This window comes from Neopelma chrysocephalum, unplaced genomic scaffold, assembly GCF_003984885.1.
Source record: "Neopelma chrysocephalum unplaced genomic scaffold, ASM398488v2 Primary Assembly neopelma1_139, whole genome shotgun sequence".
In the NCBI taxonomy this organism is placed as follows: domain Eukaryota; kingdom Metazoa; phylum Chordata; class Aves; order Passeriformes; family Pipridae; genus Neopelma; species Neopelma chrysocephalum.
In genome coordinates this window covers 3,077,312-3,092,484 of record NW_020897801.1, presented here as the reverse complement: position 1 = coordinate 3,092,484, position 15,173 = coordinate 3,077,312, and the positions used below count along the sequence as shown (strand labels likewise).

Genomic DNA, 15,173 nt, shown 5'->3' with positions numbered 1-15,173 from the left:
ACCTACAGTGTTATGAAATCTGGAGCAAGACCTGTTTTTTTCTCTCTCTCTCTCTCATTTTTTTCTTTTTTTTATGCTTCAAATTGCTCTGGCAATTTTGAAATCTGTCAGAGAGATTGTGATAGAATTTGTCAAAAAAATAGTAAAAGAGAGAGGGAAAGTGAAATAAACACTGTAAATTCTAGTCAGCCCTCAGCAAGGAGGGATTTGAAGAGAAAGGAAAAGAAGGAAGAAAAACTTTCTTATTGCAGGGATAGCCACTCAGTCAGGATCCTTCCCTAGCCAAGTCATTGCATGCTTTCTGTTGCATGTATTCCCTATGTTCAGTGAAATCAAACTGTTCTTAATCCCCACTCAGTTTGCACATACCTGAAAGCTTAGCTCCAAAAAAAATCTTTAAATACAATTGGAAGTGCTCTACTGAATGTAGGGATTGTTTTCTGGACTTTCTCTGGCCATCAACTACACTTCAAGATTTCTCCTTGCTTTGAGGAGCTTCATGCCAGGAAATTCCAGCTTCTATCTTTAAGGAATTAACATAGCACAATGGATCAATACAGCTTTTCTGCATATATATACCTCTGTTGCTGTGCAACTAATGCTGCCCTGAAACAAGGCAATTCCCTCTGTATTGGGTAGATGTAAACCTCTTTGCTGTTTAATGCTGTTGAATCCCTGGACTTTAGGAAGGGAACTCAAGCCTGCGTGCAGGTTCAGCAACTGGGCATTTGAGTTCATGATCCTGAACTCATCTACAAAAATGGCCACCATGGTACACAAAGGCAGAAGCAGCATCTCTCTTGTGCTGTAGAGAAGATTTTGGGATATAACTTGCCTTCCTTTTATTTTACCCCAACCTTTTCAGAAAGTAAGAAATCACTGGCAATACGACATTACGGTCAGCCCTTTAATACTCACTGACGTGATTTTTATCTGTTTGATGACCAATTTACATAAAGTATTTTAAAATTCTCTTCTCAATTACTTTCTTGCGCTGTACATATATACTATTTTTCAAATTTCCAGTTAAATGAGAATTAATGTATCAAATAATGTGACCTTTCACAATAACTCTTGCACAGATAAACTCAGAGCTAACTAGTGCTAAGGAAGAAATGAAAGAACTTACCTGCTATAAGCTACTACTTAGAGTCAGACAAGGAAGGAGAAGAAGTAAACATATCCTAAAAAAATACAATTTTCCCTATATGAATGTACATGCCACTCCTAAAATGTCCATTTTAAAGATATCAAGAAGCAGGTATAGCATTACCTATAACAAAGTTAGTTTTTGAAGATGTTTGCCCGTACTGTTGTTCAATATACTTTGGCTTATATGTCACCATGCCAATTAAAGAATTGAACTGAATGATACTTGCACACAAATACAGAATGTAAACTGGATTCCCGAAGAGGCACTTCAGTGATGGAAAGAAGTCTGCAAGACAAAACAGCAGATATGACAAGCAGACCAGAGAGAGAATAACTGCTGCGAATAATGCTTTATGATATGTTTGCACCTTCCAAAAAAAACATTGCAGAACATTTCAGAAGGAATCCATGAAGTTCCACAATGCTCCTAAGAGCTCTCTTGTTTCTGGATGGGGGAACAGTGGAGGAAAACACTAAGCATCAATATCCGAGAAGAGGTATCTTGTTTTCTATTCCTTCTTTCTATCATAAACCAGGACTGATTTGGTTTCTATGTGTCCTCAACACCCGCAGTACCTTTCAGCTTAATTTGGGGCAGAGAGTACTCAGCACAGCTGACAGTAAGCACAGACATACTGAGTTACAGATTCAAGTACTGAGGGAAAATGCTTTTGGCAAAGTAAGGTCAAGGAAATGCAATTGTACAAACCAGCTCCTTCCTAAATCCAGACAGCCTCTAACAATACTGTAGTGAGTCTGTGCCCATCCTTATTCTGATCAGACATTGTACGTGTTTTGCTAATGAATGAACTTACAGAAAAAGGTTTAGCAAAAACCAAAAGTCTTTTTTTGACCACTGCTTCTGCAACAGTTCCTATCTGTGAATGAAAAATTTTTGCAGGGTTTCATTGTTATTTGCTGGCCCACTAACATAATTTTACAAATCCCAGATGAAGAAATCCTGCATGCAAGAGCAGGTCAAGGAAACAATGAAAAGACCCATTATATGTCTGTTATTTAGGTGGAGAGTGACACTTGGGGGAAAAATCCTAATTCTCAGCCCACTAAAATAGAGCCTCAGAAAGCATAAAATTTTAAAGTGCAAAAGCCTTTGAAGGAAAAACAACAAACAGGAAAGAAACTCCAGTGATTTGCCTTTTGCCATCTCAGCAATCTTTGTTTGTTGCTGATAAGGTTTGTGTTGGTCCTTGTTATCCTCAATGATGAACTTGGACTGCTCGGAAGAGGTGCTGGAGTCCTTCCTGCTCTCCGGTTTCGGGAGGTGCTTCGGCAGGAACCAGAAGGGGATGCCGGCCAGAACGCTGATCACACCGGCTATCAAGTAACCCAGCCACCAGGCTCCCACCCACTGCACGTCCTTGGGAGTTATTGTGATGCTGTCTGGAGAAGGCCAAAAGAAAGAAGAGACAAACAAATGCTTTTTGAGAGTGCTGCTAACAAGCAAGGTGGTTTTTCAGGGACTTTCTCTGCAGGAGTCTGTTCCCGCCTCACCAGGTTTAGCTGTGTGTCTCTGAGGGTGTTAAGAGAGCAGCTGTGGGGATGCAACAAGGACTTGCTGATTGCTGTGACACAGCAGCAGCCTGGCCCTGACACTGCTGTGCCACTTGCACATCCCTAGAGATGCTGCAAGGCCCGGGAGATGGGGCAGTCCAGGTGGCCACTCGCTCCCAGTCAGGTTGTTTTGTCCAAAGCCCCAGGGAAAAACAGGGTGGAAAGCGTTTTCTCAGGCAGAAGGCAATCAGGAGACCTGGTGGCCACTGCCAAACTATGTTTCCAGGTAACAACAGGATACCAAAAAATGCACACACATGAATCCTGAGCCTCAGTCCTGCCTCCTCCTGGCACCTGCTGTCTCCCCTGCGCCTCCTCCCCAGGGCATCTCTTGGAGGCACCCGCTGCAGACCTACTGGAACTGAGGAAGAGTCAGGTCTTCTACTTCCTCCACAACCATCCTTTCTGCCAGCCTTTTCTGCATGGATCACTCTATTGCTGTCATCCTTTTTATTTCATAATCACAGAATATGCTGAGTTGGAAGGGACCCATGAGGATCATTGAGCCCTGCACAGGACTATCCCCAAGAGTCACACCATGTACCTGTTCTACTCCTGTTAGCCCCTAATGCGTAACCAGGTAGTTCTTGGCCCAAAATAGGAATTTTGGAGCCTGACTGAATTTTTGAAAACCAAGTTTTCTGACTTACCCACATCTACGAAGCCTATGTCAACGTAAAGTTTGGCACACAGGGATCCCAGAAGAAAGCCAAATATTGGCCCTATAATTGCCACTGTCTGTACACAGCCTGGAATAAAAAACAGGGGACTGTTACACTTCTGAGTCAAAAAGAGCACCGGTTCTTCCGCACCTAAAAGCAGAGTATGACATCTGTAAGTGCTAAAAACTCTTTAGCTGACTACATTAAAGTAACCGGAAAGCAAATGGCAATTATTTAACTGATCACTTTAAGCTGAGGTGGGACCCTGAGTAGGTTGAAAAATGCCATTATTTTGGTATCCAATAATAACGTTTCCCTACACCCTCGGCCAAACTTTCTGAATATTGTGAATTTTCAAAATTCATCTGGGAAGACTGAATGTTTTTACAGAGAGAAGCTGAGTTTTTGCCAGTTACCAGGCTGGAAACTTGTCAAGACAAGATGCTGATGGGGAAGGAATTTTTTGGTAATATTTCAGGTGAATGTGCAGAGGTCAGGCAATGAAAAAAAGAAAGCAGTGATACCGACTTTCTAAAGCCTCAGGACCATTGTTTATAATTCTACTGGAATCTGGAGGCAATGTTTTGAGTGCCTGCTAAAATTCTATTTTAAGTGCTTGAAAGAGCATGTTTTTATCACTTTCCAGAGAACTGAATGTGCACAGAGGCTCAGCAGTCCACATCCAGAAGAATTAGGAAGATTAGGGGAACAGCAGGAACCTAAGGTCAAATTCTTTCATCAAATTAAGATAATGGAACTGCTGGTATAATTAAAGGGGAACTTGGTCCATTGAGTGTACATGACTTAAATAAATTTTAATATTGGAAATTATGCAAACAAAACAATCAGGACAAGTTAATTCAATAACATTCATTCCATTATTCAGAATGACTCAGTTTCCTCTGGGGAAAAATCCATTAGGAAAATAAGTAATATTTATTTTACCAATATATAAGGCAGCATTCTCTTCTATGGCATAATCGTCAATGTATGTAATTCCCAGAGGCTGGATAGGGGTTTCTCCTATTCCACGCAAAAGATTTCCAAGTAAAACGTAGATCCACATGGAAGAGCCTGCTTCCTTTTCACATCCTGAATACATAACAAGAGAGACAACAACGATATGCTTTTCATAACAGTTTGACACTGAATGCACAGGTTTTCTAAAATACTTCTAAAGTGGGAAAAACAGAACGAAAACTGGGAGATGCAGGGATGGCAATTTTAACCCAATCAGCTTAAGGTGGATATATTTTTAGCATGAACTGCCTCAAAGATACTAGGAGTTCACTGATTTTATAAATGTGTCACTATATCCCATTTTAGAAAAGTTTTTCACTTTCTTCTAACCAAAACTGGGATCTCCTGATGGAAAGATTTGGGAAACATTGATGATAGTGCGCACTACCAGCCACATTTAATCCACAGGTGTGGGGATGCAAACATACATGCATTTTGGGACATATAGAGGGGCTGATTTGCTCATCCAGAGCTTATTTGTGGCCAGGCACAGGGGAGGAAAGTTCCTTCCCCACGAGGAACTCAATGCATCCAACAAGGACACAGCTTTGTGCTGTGCAAAACAGGGTCAACGGGCAGGGAGAGAAACAAGAAGCAGGGCCTGCAGGCTGGGAGACCCAAGTGGCTCTTTCCAGCAGGCACATTTCCACTACTGTGTCCAGCTCTGGGCCCCTCAGTTCAGGAAGGATATTGAGGTGCTGGAGCAGGTCCAGAGAAGAGCAACAAAGCTGGTGAAGGGATTTGAACACAAGTCCTATGAGGAGAGGCTGAGGGAGCTGGGGCTGTTCAGCCCAGAGAACAGGAGGCTCAGGGGAGACCTCATCACTCTCTTCAACTCCCTGAAAGGAGGTTGTAGCCAGGTGAGGGTTGGTCTCTTCTCCCACACAACCAGCAGTAGGACAAGAGGGCACAGGTTTAAGCTGTGCCAGGGAAGGTTTAAGCTGAATAGTAGGAAGAAATTTTTTACAGAGAGGGTAATCAGGCACTGGAATGGGCTGCCCAGGGAAGTGGTGGATTCACCGTCCCCAGAGGTTTTTAAGATGAGACTGGATGTGGCATCAGTGCCATGGTCTAGTAACCATGGCGGGGTTGGATCAAGGGTTGGACTTGATGATCTCAGAGGTCTTTTCCAACCTAGTTGATTCTATGATTCTATGATTTCCCAGCAGAGGGAAAAACATGACTTTCCAAGGACCCTATGGGAGACTGGTGTTTCTGCAAAACATAGAGCTGCAGAAAGTTGCTGAAGCAGAGAGTAAAGCTGGAGGAAAGGCTGCAGCCTGAAAAAAAACTCTTGTGCAGTTATACATTTATTTTTAATCAACTTGCCTCAGCCAGTAGATCTGTCTTTTCTGTGGAAAAGATTCATCTAATTTCCTTTTCTTTCTTTTTTTTTTTTGCATTCTAATTAAGTAGTGCATGAGCCTTTTAGAGACTTGTGGTATATTTTAGGGTGCTTATCACAATACTTAACAGAGATCTCTCTCACCTGCATTTATTTTTGCTTGAGATTTTTCCAAGGATGTGAGTGCAGTTTGGCTTTTATCCTGCAGACATGGAGAGATGTTAACAGTCGAGTTGATGGCGGAAGGGAATCTTTCGTGGCGATATCTGTTTAGAAAACAAAGTTGTATTTACTTATAAGAACTGATAAGAAAAAGCAATTGGATCTGTTACTACCAGGTAGGCCTATGGCACTTAAATGCAAATTTCACCCTGAATTTAGTCATCACTTCTTCACTGATGCTTCAACATTCCTAAACTGTGTCAAAATGTGGCCAATCAAGATGACAGACTAATAAAACAACAAGCTGATTACAACTCAGATAGTATATATGTTAAATTATTTGCTCCACAGGAATAAGTCTGTTCATAAAAGATATCTGATTAAGTAACCACATCCACATATGCCTATTTCCACGGAGATCTTCATAATCAACGCCTGAACATTTTAGTGAGCTGACATTCAGAGTGCACAGCCCAGTTGTAGAATGCTGATCACTTTGCACTTACCGTCCCATGAAGAACTGGGGCATCGCAATTAGGAATGTTCCAGCTGACATAATTAAGCAGCCTGCTCCAATTATTCTTGGCCTGTGAAGCTTTGCTCCAAAGTAGCTTACAAGAATTATGATTAGGAGGTTCCCTTCGAGAATACAAAAGGAAAACTGAGTTTTACTGCTTGTTGATAAGAGATCCCCTAAAATAACCACTCCCAGTATGTGGTATAGGCAGTGTTCTCAGGGAGAAAGGGCTGATGGTCTGGGGTTCCCGTTTCTCCCTCTTTCCAGGCATTCTGCAGGAACCCAATGCTTTCTGTGATAAGAAAACCATAAACTTTTGGATAAACAGCTGGAAAAGAGGAGAAGGACTGTGTCAGCTGAAGAGAGCAAATCACCAAAAAAGCAGAAAAAGGGGGAATCAAACAGAGTTTTATATACTTAGGCTAAGATTTCATTCCCGTGAGTACCATACTCCAATGAGATAAATTCACTAGTCTGAAATCGTAAGAGACAATGTCTTGCTGGAAACTTTAGTACACAGGGGAGGAGATGGACTGGAAAATAAATGTAGATTACAGTTAGAGGTTTGTACTCCTGCTGCTTAATAAATTATAACAGGCAAACAGTTGCAGGGGAGATGGATTACTGACAAAAGCAGAGAGAAAGTATAAATCTGTGCAGGCAAATTCTCATTTAACAGTCAAAATTTCTATTAGTATTAATTAGCCAGACACTAAACTTATCAAATCACAAAATAGTTAGGACTATGCCTAATTTCTTGTATTAGCAAACAACCTGATGCTATCCAATGTAATCATACTGACAGTGCCACTGATTTTTACTAGGGTAATCTTGCTCAGTTTTAATGGCTCAAGGAGACTTGTACAATCATTCTTCACAACAAATTGCATCATTCTTTTTTACTGAAAATAAAAATAGGTTTCTACAGTACATACCAATTTCAAAACTTCCATCAATAACGCCAACCAAAGAGGAAGGGATATCAAATCTTCTTTCTATTTGTGTGATAGTACTTTTTAGATAACTTCCTGACAGTGCTTTAGCAAAATAAACAAAAGACAATGCACCGAGAAATATCTGTGAAAAAAATTGACAGTGATTAGAATAGGCAGTACAGAAGACTTTACTTTGTGAATTATTTTTAAGCAATTTTTACATTCCCACCTCTCCTTTTCCCAAATAACCACGTCAATATTTCTCCTAATTTTTTATTAAATCCTATATTGCTGGTTTGTTCATTTCTTATGAGCAATATTGGTACAAACTGAGCTCGCTATCAATCACTGCTAATTTCAGGGAGGTGTCAAAGGTGCTGCTGCAACAGACAGAGACACAGATGTCCCTCGTGGTGTTCTAAGGAGGTATCTTACACAGGAAACCATGAAGGCAAATGTTAAGTGTGGCTTGGTGGGGAGGTGAGTTATCTGGGCATTTTTAAACACAGGCTTTTGCAATAGTGTGGAATTGAGAGTATCTAAGCTGTTCTCATTCAAGCCCAGAGTGACTAGGAGGGAGAAATCTTTGCTTTCTGTTACATGGCTCTATGAGATGAACAGTGACCTGCCATGCAACTACCTTCTAGGCTCATCCTTTGCTCACCAAATCTCTTGCAAGCTCCAACACATATGTTTTCTTTTGAAAAAGAAAACATTTTGCTGGGAACAACCTTCTCCCATCCTTTAGTTTTTCAGAAACAGTTATTTTCGCTTAGTTATCAATGTATCAGTTTTAACCCATTGCTCTGAATCAGTAGCAAGCTTTGGGAATTAAACTCCCACACCCTTCACTGCCCTTTGGTACGCACTGCAAATGTGCAGGCTGAAACCCTTTCACACAAAATTAAACTGAAAGATGTGTTCCAGACAGGCATTACATTCACTTCAACAGTCAGTGGCTCTTCAGTCTCTGGGACAAGATGAGGGCTGGTCTGAAGTATCTCCCCACTCTGAAATGCCTATAGTGGGAGTGCAGGGTCCTCAGCACCAATTGTTTTGCTCCTGCAGAGCTATTGCCTTAATTTGCCTTCACTGAATGCAGCCCTACTGAGTTTATGAGCTCCATGGATACTCACACATCATGCAATTGGTCATAGAAATCACAACATTGCTTTCTACCTTCAGATACGGGTTTTGCTGACTGAATACAAATATGGACGTTCTTTGTAAAAGGCATTAAAAAAAGAAACCCAAACCCTAACCAAGAAATTAAAACACAGTAATGTTTCATAAGAATAGAGGTCTAGAGCCTTGGCCTGGTCCTTAATCCTCTCTGAGCAATCATGCTTCCAGTGACCAGGTGCTCTGAAGTGATGTACTCACCTCCAACTCCTCACAACAACTGATTTGACAAGGCACAGTGGTAATAACACTGGTGCCACTGCTGAACACAAATTCTTGTGTTAAGATTCAAATGTATCTCTGTGTCTCCCTCAGCACACTTTATCCAGTGCTGGTTATTTCTCCTTCAGAAACAGTTGTGGGCAAATAAACATATACAATCACTGTCTGGTTCCTGTTTCCTACAGTAACGGCTCTCAAGGAACTGTCTTGTAAAAATATTGCCATAGTATTTTACATTTTCGGCGTGTTTATGCCCTTGGATTTTAAATAGTAATGTGAAAGCACATATTTTTTTTTTTACAGGAAAGTCATATAGGTAAATTAGAACTTGAAATGTCTCTGTCTCTCTTTGACACAAGTTTTTTTACTGGGGTTGTGACTGTCCCAGATGTGCTCCTGATTTAGAGCTGGGACAGAAAGGTGCACATGATTTCAAATTCTGCTGTGGTTTGTCAGTGCCTGTAAGAAGATATTTTACCACATCTTTCTGGTTTATAAAGGCAGTTTTAACACACAGGAAGGCTGATAATTGGTAAGAACAACTTGTTGAATCTGCATATTGTTTTGCTAACATATTAGGCTGATACAGACCTGAAGCAGACTTTTTCATAACTTAGAAATTTATTTAATAATTTCATTCTGACTAGAAATGCATGATCAGAACTGAAAAAGACTTAGTTCACAAAAAAAAAAAAAAAAAGAGAGGTTTTCTAAGTCCTTACTGGAATGGGTTGGTTGTGTTTGTTTGGGTTCCCAGAAGACACAAATTCTTCGGATGGAAAGAAACTGAGCTGAAATATTATTGCTTTTCTATTTTTGGAGCTAATTAGCTGATTCCTGACTGGCTAAGCTGTGACTGAAAGTTTATTCATTGAGGGGATTGGATTATCATTGCAGCAAATGGAGGAACAATGATAGAATTACTATTATGCTACAAGATTCAATTAATACAACTCATCTTCTATTTCAAAACCAGAAGATCCCAATTTTATAGACTTCAGGGCGATTATCAGTGATGTTATTGGCTGTATTGGGAGTTGGATTAATATCTGAAAGTAGATGTGTGTGAGAGAGAGAGAGAAAAAAACAACAGAAATGAAGACTGTGCAAGATGAAAAGAACAGGGCAAGGCCGAAGACTCATTTTCTGTATAACTCAAATAATTTCATCTCATCGTTGTATGGTGATTTTTGAGACCTTACCCAAGAGAGTTTCAGCATTTTACAGCCTGGCTTTGGAAAGCAGGCAGGGACAGTAGGCAAAGCACCATGCTGCCTCCTGTACCCCAGTGTCCCATGCAGGGAGGAATGCTCCTCCGAGGCACAGCGGTCCTGCTGTCAGGTAGGTACAGCTGTGTTACAAGGCTTAGAGCAGGGAGCTTCCATCACCTCGAGGAAGAACTGCTCTGGGGTGAGATAAATGCAGATACAGTGGTGATACTTCTGCAGTTTCATTTCAGAGTCATCTCATGCAGAGTTCTCTTGAACAAGGAATATTACAATAATACTTTAATAATATCGCACTGAAAACACATGGACCGTAATACAAATATTATTTTTGAAAGCCCAGAGAACAACTGAGGCTACAATCTTAAAAGAGAAATTTGTACTAACAGTTGCCTGTGGTACCTGTCTTCCAAAGCTCTGCTCTTTACTTCAGGTGGTGCAATAAGGAGTATTGAGTGACTTTTCAAGATGACCCTTGAAGATCTCCTAACAGGCAAGCCTCAATCAACAAGTTATACCTGAATATTGCCAAATGTTAGGCAAACACAGATCTGAAGACTTTCTTTGTGACTTGAAAATATCTTCAGTAGTTTCATACTGACTCAGCAAGACATAATCAGAAATGAAAAAGCGATTTTTCACCAAAAAGAAAAAAAAAAAGAGATTTTCTACATTCCTACTGGAATATTCAAAAACTCTTACTCTACCTTTATACCTCCACAACACGAGTGTTTTTCCCTGGATGCAGAAGATTCAGATTTGAACGAAGATCGGTCCACGGGCAGGATGGTGTTGTTTGAGAAAAAGCGAGCATTTTCTTTTGATGAAATCTCCATGATGGTATCCTCTGTCTCTAAAGCACAAAATATGGAGAACATTTTAAAAGGGCATCCTATTAGCTCAGCCTCAAAAGCTTGTCATGTGACAGCAACACCCCGCTGTACTGTTTTCCCTACAACAGCAATTATCAAACTTTACAACAGAATCTGACCAGTGCACTGGATGTTTAATTATGGAAATTTGCAATCCACTTGCCTATAACAATGGAGATTAAATCATTCTCAGCAAACAGCCATTATCTTCACTCTCTAGCTATCATCAACATGATTTCATTTGACATTTAACCAAGCATTAACAGCAGACTAAGCAAGGCTTGTTAACGTTTTAAACAACATTTCGGGAGTCTACATGTAAGTTCATGTTTCTAGATGTGACCATGTCTGCAGAGATTTCTCAGAGCTGATCTCTGAATTTCCCATATATCTGGGACATTAAGTAATTAGATCAAAGGAAATCTATCCCCGTTAATGAGGGACTTGAATTGTTTTAGATGGAAACATTAGCTCTAATCGTGTGACGTTAGCTAATGAGTTACACAAGAATAAAGAGGTTTAGTTCCCTTTACCATTTTACATAGAGTCTTAGGGCTCAGTGGTCAATTGTTTCAGGAAAAATGTGAATTTACTTCTTTGCAGGTAAATACAAAGAAGTAAAGAAAACCTAAATGCTGAACTTTGAGAACAAAAGATATCAGTAATTCTTAAATCTCTGGTTACATACAGCAGTACTTTGTTCTTAATTTCAATCTCTAAATCAGATCTGAAAATATTTATGAAATCAGCTTCTGTGTTCACTTTTAAGAAGTACTATATTTTACAGAACTGCTGCCTGAAAGTATGAATAAGAGAAGTTCTTATTCTTCTATGTTTGTCTAAAGACATAGATCTTACATAAGTTAAATATATATATGGTTTCATGTATATGTATAAATACTCTGGATACATGTGTTTTCATGGCTTTCCAAGGGTCTGTGCAATAGCTACTTGTGTTACCAGAAATGTAAAAAACCATAAGTATATCTAGATGCTAGGATTTACTCATGCAAATACTTTCCTGGGCTCTGTTCATATATGACTGTGGCACCAACATTTTTGCTGAAATCTCTTCATCACATGGAATAAGAGTTCCTGACTACACATAAGAGACACATTTTCATTTGATACTGCCCTGACAGGGACACTAATAAATTTCCCTGTCAACACTAATGAGTATATAGATTTTTTTTTTTAACAACAATAACAAAATCAAAATGGTTTGTGCTTGCTGCACACCTATTGCACCTATTGCTGCTCTGCTTCTGACTTTCTTGTGATCTTGGGAAAAGTCACACATTGTCTCTCTCTACCTCACTTCTGAACTTGTCCAATGGCCAATGAGAGCATTTACCTCAAATGTACCTCATAGCACTCGTGTGAGGATAAATTCCTTAAACTTTTGAGCATGGGCATGACAATCACATAAGGTGTGCTGCTACATACACACATCAAATAGCCTTTAGGTTAAGGTTTGAAATGCTCTGTCCATCTACAGCAATTTCAGAATAAAAAAAAGCACAAAACCTGGAAAAGGAAAACATATGTACCACAGCTATGTGAATTGTCCTTGTCTCTGAGCAGAGCAATATCCAGCTAGACGAAGTTCAGCAGAGGTGCAGAGGGCCTGCACAGTCTCCTGCACTGCACCTTGTATGCAGGATTGGTCAGAACAAAAAAAAAAATGCCATGGAGGTGTGGGGGTGGAATATGACACACTGATGTTTGACAGCTGCATGCAAGTTTGTGCCCTGCTGAGTTGGTACAAATCTCAAATGGACAGCAGAGGTTAAACAAAACTTATGTCCAGCAGCATAAAAACATTACAGCATAAATATCATTGGCATTTATTATCTTCCAAATGGAAGAGTGCAAGGAAAGACTGGTAGCCATACAGGTTTTACGGCTTTAATGTATCCCCAGTTGCTCTTGTGGTACGGCTTCAAGGAGGTGGGTAGTTTTCAGGCCCAGAGCCACCTGCAACAACATCCCAGAGCATCAGTTTGGTTGCCCTGACAATGCCTCTGATGGAAGCCCTTAACACAAGACAGAGAGCACAGAACTGTGCCCAGTGGTACTACAGCTGGCCACACTAGTGGCTTGGATCCTTCCTCTTTTCTGCAACCAGAATACATAGGAGTGTTACACTGTAATCACGAATTTGCCCTATGCCGCTCAAATACTTTTTGGTGGGAGTATTCATAATACACTGCCAACTGCAGTGAGAGGTCAAAGACAGCTCTGGTTTTAAACAAGAAGACACCTGGCTGGTAAGGATGGTCTCTTACTGTTCTGGGTATAGTGACAGCCTTAAGTTTTTGCCGTCCCTTGGATACCATATTTCTCCAGTGACATGAAACATGAGGACAGAGCCCATATCAGCATTTCCTTTCCAAACATGGCCGATGTGCCAGAAGAATGTAATCATAGAAGCATTTGGGTTGGAAAAGACCTCTAAGATCATCAAGTCCAACTGTTGACCTGGCAAGTCCACCACTAAACTATGTCTCTAAGTGCCACATCCACATGTCTTTTAAATACCTCTGGGGTGGTGACTCAACCACTTCACTGGCAGCCCGTTCCAGGACTTGACAATTCTTTCAGGAAAGAAATTTTTCCTAATATCCAATCTAAACCTCCCCTGATGCAACTTGAACCTGTTTTCTCTTGTCCTATACCTTGTTACTCAGGAGAAGAGACCCACTCCCCCCTGGTTACTACCTCCTTTCAGGTAGTTTTAGAGGGTGATAAGGTGTCCCCTGAGCCTCCTTTTCTCCAAAGTACATAGCCCCAGCTCCCGCAGCAGCTCCTCATCTGACTTGTACCCCAGACCCTTCACCAACTTCCCTGCCCTTCTCTGGACACAGTCCAACACCTCAGTGTCCTTCTCACAGTGAGGGGTCCAAAACTGAACACAGGACTCGAGGTACAGCCTCACCAGTGCAGAGTTCAGGGGGGTGATCACTTGCCTAGTCCTGCTGGCCACTCTATTTCCAATACAGGCCATGATGCCATTGGCCTGCTCCTGCACCTTTAAGATTTCTTTCTTGAAGAGAATCCAGCCTTCCTTGACCCTTTTGCCCCTTGCAACTACCTCCCAAGGAACTCTGTCGACCAGTCTCCTAAACAGGCCAAACTCTGCCCTCCAGAAACCCAAAGTGGCAATTCTGCTGACCCACCTCTGTATTACTCCAAGAATCAAAAGTTCTCTCATTTCATGATCACTGTGCCCAAGACTGCCTCCAACCACCACATCATCCACAAGTCCTTCTCTGTTCATAAACAACAGGTTCAATGGAACACCTCCCCTCATTGGCTCCCTCATCAGATGTGTCAGGAAGTTATCTTCCACACACTCCAGAAACCTCCTAGTTTGTCTGGACCTCCTAGAACTCCCTTCCTCTCTGCTGTGTTGTATTTCTAGCAGACTTCCACTGTGACATCTACCTGGTTGCCCTTCCCACTGACTCTTACCCATGAACACTCAGCCTTATCACCACCATCATTAAGATCTAGTAATCAAAACACACTGTAACATACAGGACTACCCCATTGCCTCTACCTCCTTGCCTGCCCCTTCTGAAAAGTTTAGAGCCATCCATTGCAGCGCTCCAGTTGTGCTTCATCACATCTACAGCACCTGTTCAGGTGGGTGACACTCTGCCTGAAGGACATGCTCACACCTTATCCCTGGCTGTCACCTGGGCCCACAGCTGGGGCTCTGACCCCTCCTTGCATCCCTGGCTCCAGCTGGATGGGGTGTGGGAGCCCTCTCTGGTGGCTGTGCTTTCTATCCCACGGAAAGCACTCACAGTCACTCACCTGTGACACAGCTCCGGCGGCAGCGGCGCTCACCCTCCCGGGAGCTGGCATGCGGAGCTGTGCCTCATGGTCGGGTCCAAGGACGGACTCATCCCTGAACATGCATGCAGCGGGCTGAGACACCTCTAGGTGGTTCCTGAAGAGTCTCCCTTCACTCATTCAAACTCCAGGCAATGGAAAAATGTCCTTCCCCCCCTTTGGAAACTCCCCCATTTGCAGTAAGCCTCCTTAGACATGCCTTTACTGCGTTTCAGCCCGCAGGCACAGGAGCTGCACTGGCTACAATGGGTGGACACAGAAGGCTGGTACAGAGACTGTTCACCCATGAACCCAGCTAAAGGACATTCTCTCTGAAAGGTGAATCAGCAAAGAGAAGAAGAAAAGCCAAATCTTACCTGGCAGCAGGGATCCCCAGAGGTGGTGCCTACTAGTTTTCATAGGTAAGCTTCTTGTATAGCTTATGCATACACATACATGCATGCAT

At 41.6% G+C, this 15,173-nt stretch overlaps 1 protein-coding gene across 1 annotated transcript in view; it reads right to left on the bottom strand.

Moving 5' to 3' along the window:
* The window catches only part of LOC113975569 (solute carrier organic anion transporter family member 1C1-like), a 25,535-nt gene extending 10,362 nt beyond the window's left edge, over positions 1 to 15,173 (bottom strand). Inside the window, exons 1-9 of the mRNA XM_027699729.1 lie at positions 15,085 to 15,173; positions 10,703 to 10,848; positions 7,366 to 7,507; positions 6,420 to 6,552; positions 5,896 to 6,017; positions 4,332 to 4,478; positions 3,375 to 3,473; positions 2,308 to 2,553; positions 1,274 to 1,438 (exon numbers count right to left, since the gene is read on the bottom strand). Coding sequence (XP_027555530.1) covers positions 1,274 to 1,438; positions 2,308 to 2,553; positions 3,375 to 3,473; positions 4,332 to 4,478; positions 5,896 to 6,017; positions 6,420 to 6,552; positions 7,366 to 7,507; positions 10,703 to 10,848; positions 15,085 to 15,169 — 1,285 coding nt within the window. The 5' untranslated portion in view covers positions 15,170 to 15,173. The remainder of the gene's footprint in view (positions 1 to 1,273; positions 1,439 to 2,307; positions 2,554 to 3,374; positions 3,474 to 4,331; positions 4,479 to 5,895; positions 6,018 to 6,419; positions 6,553 to 7,365; positions 7,508 to 10,702; positions 10,849 to 15,084) is intronic.